We start from the raw sequence: 7,009 nt of genomic DNA on the forward strand, positions 1-7,009 counted from the left end.
ATTGAAGGGCGGAGAGATAAATGGTTCGGTGAGCCTTGCCTTTCTTGTCTTATTGTCTGATGGTCGGACCAATGTGTGGCTGCCTTAGCTGGCAAGGCTTACTTCCTGCGAGACATCCCTGAGAAGCCACATGGACCTACCCTGACCCAGCCCTGGGTGCTGGAACAGCCGTGTGGAGACCCCTGCCAGCGCTGAGATGCTTACACACTCACTGATTCAGCTTTCCTCCTGCAGTCGGCCTCATTGTGTGTGTTTTCTGAGATAGAGGAGGACTTTGTGGATTGGTGTTGGATATATGCGCCAACGTTGGACTTATGGGCTTGGACAGCACTGGGTTGGGATGCTTTCTTAATGTACACTTACCCTTTATATAAAACTCTCTTTCATATACATATGAGTTTCTGTGGATTTGTTTCTCCAGTCTACCCAGACTAACAGAAAGAGAGAGAGAGAAAGAGAGAGAGAGAGAGAGAGAGAGAGAGAGAAAGAGAGATGACTTTCGAGTAGCAACCATTTAGGAGAAGGTAGAGCTGCTGCTGTGTTTCTGAGACTTTCACTCATTATGGCAGTAGAAAGCCTTGCCTTTCTCCTGAAGAACTATACCACCAGGGCTCACACACACACACACACACACACACACACACACACACACACACACACACACCCTACACCTCACCCCTCCCCACCCCACCCCTATACTTCAAGGAAAAGACTCATGCAATTGTGGAAGCTTGCAAGTCCCAAATTCATGGGTCCGGCACCAGGATGGAGACTTCTGACTCACGTGGATACAGGAACCAATGAACCAGAAAACCTGCAGATCCGATGACAGACTCCTGGCTCAAGTCCAGAAACTGTAAGTTGTATGCAGATCGACAGAAGGTGAGCTTTGTCAGAATATCTATATTGAAGGCCACACCCCAAGGAAATGTCCCTTTCAACTGATTAGCTGCTTACATCAGATCACCAAATGGAGGATTACAGGATACCACTACACCCCTCAGAATCAAAGTTCAGCCCAATTGAAACCTACCCTTAACCACCACACTTATAACATTGGAAAGCCAATACTAGAAGGCAACAATGCTTGATCTCTTTAGAAAAGATGGCAGTAATTGCAATGCTGGTATCTGTATTCCTGACAGGGGATCCGCAGATCCCAAGGATGGGGTGAAGCGGGTTACCGATGCCAGGAGCCTGTAGGAACCACAGGCTTGTTGGCACAGTGCTTCTAGAAAACGCAGTCGATCCACTTCACTGATGGTCTCCCGCCTTTTTCTGATGCTGTACTTCACCCACATGACATCTGTCACCCTCCAACAACTGCTCCCCCAGCCCTTCCCCCAAAGTAAAAACCCACACCCACTGCCATCACATTGCTTCCAACTCACAGCTACTTTATAAGGCGGGACAGAATTGCTCCCTAGGGTTTCCAAAGCTCTCTCTTTAAAGACGCAGTCAGCCACATCTTTCTCCCAGGGAGCAGCTAGTGGATTCAAACTGCCCACCTTTTGGTTAGCATCTCAGTGCTTCACCACTGTGCCAAAGGGCTTCTCCTCAGTCCTTCCTTAAGCATCTACATATACTTACATTCTTTGGAAACATCTACATGCCAACAGTCAGCAGTTTGACTTTTCTAGGTTTACTTTTTCCTCACGCCAATCTGAAAGTGATATTATTACCGTAGCAAGTACGGCCTAAACGATGAGGCGCAAACTGCATGTGTGGGTATCAAAGAACTACTCCTTATGATACAAATGTCCATTTTCACACCCGCTTACTGGGCCAATAAATTCTGATTTACATTTTATTGAGGGTGGGCAAGGGAGTCATTTATTTGTCATGCCAGCAGAGACAATATTTCAGACAATTGATTGCTATCAGGCATATAAAGCATCCTGATTCCTTTGTCAGTGGACTTGACCCACAAAGACAATGTATAATGAAACATCACCACCACACATCAGTTCAAAATGTGCATTTAATGGCCATTCCGTCACAATCAAGCAGAATCACATTTCATTTTCAAGTTGCATTTATAAGTTGTATTGGGGCTTCATTTCTTCATGGCCACCTGAGGTGTTCTTGCAGATGCAATTAACACAGGAGAGTTTGGAGGTTGGTAGCTTCTCATGCATCGGAAGGTGAGATTCTACACTGTGTATCTTGATTATATCAGACTCGCATACATGGTACATTTCCAAAGCCATGTGTAGTTTCAGAAAACATAACACCAGTCATGAAAGACATTTTCAACATAAAACTCAGGCACTCTACTTTGGAATAGTCACAAAAGATTCCAACAAGAGTTAATGCACTTTGTGATTACATCTACGCCAAGGAAATTCTCAGTTAAAATCTAGGCTTATTAAATAACCCTTTACATTGATAATGGCTGGGAACCATTTGCAGCACTGTGTTTTAAATAATGCTGAACTACTGCCTCTACGACTGACCCCGGTGTTCATCCTCCACCGTACATTTCTGGGCACCCTGGAACTTTCACTAGTAAGCCTTTCCTCTTTTCTCTGGCTGGTACCCGCATAAACATGTTGACGATGAACTTGAGGGGTGTTCTGTGAGTGTCAGCTGTGTTTTCTTTCTTAGCAGAACTTCCACAAATGGCAGGCTCCTGGGAGACATGCGTCAACCATTTCCTCCCCTGTGGCCCAAGTTCGTGTGCTCTGTTAATGGCAAACCTTGTTGCTCCCTCTCGGTTCCATCAAGGTCTGGACTGCTAGATTTGCTGTTGGGGAGCTCAAGGGGGAAGATAATCAAATTTGTCACAAGACTCCCCAGACCCGTCTGATTTGAAGGAGGACTTGCTGATCTCTGCAGTGTGGTTCTGGGGTTCTGACCACGGAGGGGTAGGGGTACTTTAATGCCTGCCTACTTAGGTGCCATTAAATTCCGATGGACTTCCCAGACCTGAACCTAAGGTAGCAGTGTTAGAATTCAGAACACAGATGCTAATCGACCCTGCTGAGAAGGTGCATTTGCTCAGTGGTATGCATTGATGTAGCTAGAAAACAATCGAAAAGCTTTTCAGAATTTTTAGAAGATAATATATGTTTTCATCTAATACTCTCCTAATAGACTCATCAAAATCACCACTGACTAACTTATAAAGATCTATCCAGAGACATGAATTTGAAAATTATTTGGTTATAAGTTATACAGAAGACAACACAATGATTTCTCATAGGAGAACCTGGCATTTCATCCTGGGGCTCGCTGCTAAATTGATTACGCTGCGAATGTTTCCCGGCCCACTCAGAAACAATTAGTGTGAGCAAATCATGAGTTAGATGACAAGTCCCCTAAGCAGTGAGGAGAACGTCCTTGGGGGAGAGCTGAAGCAGTGTTCAGCCTCTGTGTGAGCTGGGGAAGGAGGCGAAGGGCTTAAGGAAGGAGGGATTGTTGACTTCACTTTGGTCAAATACGAGAGGGAGCTTCAAGGTGTTCATTCGTGGGAAAATTCCATCATGTTTTAATTTCATCTTCCCATGAACTTTTTGAAGCCCCTTTATATAATCAGAATCAGTTGCTACTGGTCAATAAACTGCAGTGTTAAGTGCTAAACAGGTAGGCCTCATTCCAGTTTTTGAAATTAGCCTTACCAACAGGTGTCCGACACTGGGAATCATTCGGGAGTCGCTGTTGACTTGATTTCACATTGTTCCCAGGGGACCCCAGCCACCTCCCCGAGCAGAGAGGATGGGACGGTGACAAAGCAAGTGGATGAGTTGAGGCTGCTTTTTGTTCCCATTCAGAATGCATCTTCCTGTGGGTATTCTCCAAGAACAGCATCTGTTGCAGGACTAGCCAAGGCTCATGACAACACAGTCAAAGTCACGGTCCCTCGCTGGCGTTTTAGAATGGCCACGGCTTGCTCGTGAGTAACGCCTTCCAGAGTCTCACCATTGACCGCTAAAATCTGATCACCTCGCTTCAATCGGCCATCATCTGCGGCTGCTCCCTACAGACAAGAAACATTCCAGTTTATTCCGGGGGAAGCAATTACATGGAAACACCAGTAAAGCCTTAACTTGCGTCTGGTACTGATAGTAAAAGAATAACTTTAAAAAGCATCAATTGGCGTTATTTCTAGGTAATGTCTTGAAGAAAAATGTTGGCTATAATGAGTAGTGATGGTTCAATCATCGTTCCCATCATTACAAATCATGCTACTAGAAAGGTACCGATACCCACATCTCTTTTCCAGTAGACCCCTACTTCAATAGTCTATGTGATTGACTGTTATTTCATGTGTCGTTCATGGAAACAAATGTAATAAACAAAAGAGACAAAACAGTTCAACCTGGGGCTGCCAGCTGTGTTGCTAACACCATTATCAGAAGGTTCCCACTAAATTATTACTCTATCAGCACTGGGATGGTCTGTCAAAAATAAGTGTGGCTTTGAAATGGGTGATTGACATGGCATGTGAATTGTGTATCAAGCGGTTTTACATATTTATACAAGGGGCTGTCAAAATGTGTGTGGAAAATTTATACAAGGGGTTGTCAAAAATGTTCATGGAAAAATCCATTATCTTTATATTCTATTTCTTTCATAAACCTTTTGGAGTTCCCTTATATATAAATATACAAGTGCAGTGTCTCTGAAACTTGACAATATTATATTTAAACGCTCACCTTGATTTGTGTTGGGTCAACTTAAGCTCCTAAAAGACTAGAATATACGCCATCATGCATGGCTCTTCAAATGGCACAAAGCCAGTGAATCAGGGACTCCTCTCATTCTGCAGCTGCATAAGAATGCCACGATTGAGTCGGAAACATCTTGGATGAGAAGGACCTGGAATGTGGACTTGAGACTGCCTCACCGGAGACTGTCTCCATTTGTAGGGGTAATTACTAAAATCTCTTGGAAAGTGAGTATTCGAGTATATTCTAAAAGAGGTGGAATCATGGGAGAAATTAAGGTCACAGCTTAAGGTCTTCTGGAGCATTAGTGCTCCAGAAAATGGGGGTAGGAGGTGTCGGGTGGGTGTGGGGTGTGGGGGACAGGTCCTGAAATGACAGGTGAATTATCTAGAATTTCAGAATAGTGAAAAGGATACAACAGAGAATATTCAAAGCCAATTCTATAATGGGAGGAAGATACCAAGATTAAATAACTTGCTATGGTGTAACCTTTACACAACTCTCTCTCTGTTTACGAAAGTAATGTGCCGGTGCACAAGGAAGGCTAATGGGAAAAGCAGACCTGCTGCACTACCTTGATCTCAATCCCTTCTACATGCTCAGCGCAAGGGATTCACTAGGTTTCAGATGTCTGGGTTCAGGCATTTCGGTCCTGACTTGACCAGGATTTAATCTCCTGGCAGTTGTGGAGTAAGGAAGGAAGGAAGGAAGGAGGAGAAACGTGGCTCGCAGAGACTGCTGTCTCCCCATTTGCTACTTGCCCGGACTTGATCACTTTGCCTTCTTGGAGTCTATGAAATGGGCATGCTACAGACCTTACGTCCTGTGTCCTAGGATGAACGTATGCCACAGCAGCTGCTCAGCAAAGGTAGTAGCATAATGAAATGAGCCACCAGGGAGGCTGAAACTCGTGTTATCAGATTTCATAGGCTCTGAAAACAGACTCACTACATTTTCAGACTTGTTGGTGTCTTCCGGATAATCTCTTTTTGGCTTATGGTGAAACTCAGCTACGGGGACTAGGGTCTACGTTTTTGACATTTCCAACTATACAAATGCCTGAAGGAATATGGAAGAGCTGACAGCCTGTGATCAGGTGGACGAAGTCTGGCAGCACTGAAGTGCCTTCATGTTCCCGCGTGGAGATCACGGGATGTGGCGGGCCGTCTGCAACACTGTGAGGGTCTCGTGCTCAGGGCACCAACCCGATCATAGGAGAGCTCACACCTCGAGCGGATGGGTGAGCTCCAGGAAGCTGACGAAAAAGAGTTTTTAAAAGAATCTTTAAAGAAATACTCTTTTGCCAGTTGTTGGCTTACTGATTTTGCTATCTATAGATGGCCTTTTAATTTGGCTATAACAACTTGCTACACAATAAATAAAAACAAGAAAAAGTCATTAGACAAATTACATCTTATGAGAATAAATGCTAAGAAACAAGCCAAATAATAATTCACACCGGAAAATTATTTATTCTCGCTATCAGGGAGAGTGTGGAAGTATTTTTGGTTTTCGATTTTAAAGATTTTCTTCTATTTTAGGCAGGCCTCACTTTACCAAAAAAAAAAAACACCAAACCTATCTTTAAAAACCAAAGCAAGCAAGTTCAAAACCAAACCAACAACCCAAGGATAGTCTCTATTTCTTAGGCATTTTGTAACTAAGCATCCTCGAAGGGGGCTTCGTGAGGGGCATTCTGTGTGAGATTCAGTGCACCATCCCTACTACTCCCTCACACTAGATTTGATGGTGTTTCTTTCAAGATGCACCGGTGCCTGGTCATTTCACTCCCCCAGAACTGCGGGTTCTGGGCAACTGACAAATGGGCCCGGCTCTCATCCCTCTGGCCCATGTGAAGGCAGCGACAGTCACAGCTTCGGGTAGGCAGCTAAACTCTGGGCCCCAGGGCAGGACTTTCTAATCTGCTGATGCACGCACATGAGTTGATGGTTGCAAACATTTTGGAGAGGCATCATCAGGCTGACCAAACCGAACTAAACTCACTACCATTGAATTGAGGGCAATCATATGACCCTATTGGGCCGGGTAGAATTGCCTCTGTGAGTCTCTGAGATTGTTGGCTGTTTGTGCAAGTAGAAAGCCCCATCTTTTTCCTTAGGAGTGGTTGGTGGTTTCGAGTATGCAAACTACAGCCCCAACACAGAACCAGTAGGCCACCAGGGCTGACAGGATGACAGGAATCGAGGAAACCGAAGGCCTATCCCTGCAGCTTTCAGTGGTCCTTCCTTCACTAGATGGCTGGTCCTTCACTAGATGGCTGGTCCTTCACTAGATGGCTGGTCCTTCACTAGATGGCTGGTCCTTCACTAGATGGCTGG

General features: G+C 44.8%; 1 protein-coding gene across 4 annotated transcripts in view; it reads right to left on the minus strand.

Moving 5' to 3' along the window:
• Positions 1–1,963: 1,963 nt before the first annotated feature.
• Positions 1,964–7,009, minus strand: part of PATJ (PATJ crumbs cell polarity complex component) — a 399,766-nt gene continuing 394,720 nt past the window's right edge. For 3 of the 4 annotated variants that reach the window (XM_045291780.1, XM_045291779.1, XM_045291778.1), the window contains one exon: positions 1,964–3,979. In XM_045291780.1, the coding sequence (XP_045147715.1) occupies positions 3,833–3,979 (147 nt within the window). In that variant the 3' untranslated portion in view covers positions 1,964–3,832. The remainder of the gene's footprint in view (positions 3,980–7,009) is intronic. The other variant, XM_045291781.1, reaches the window with a different exon arrangement.

Source organism: Echinops telfairi, unplaced genomic scaffold, assembly GCF_000313985.2.
Source record: "Echinops telfairi isolate 266 unplaced genomic scaffold, ASM31398v2 ScPeMD7_443;HRSCAF=831, whole genome shotgun sequence".
Lineage (NCBI taxonomy): Eukaryota > Metazoa > Chordata > Mammalia > Afrosoricida > Tenrecidae > Echinops > Echinops telfairi.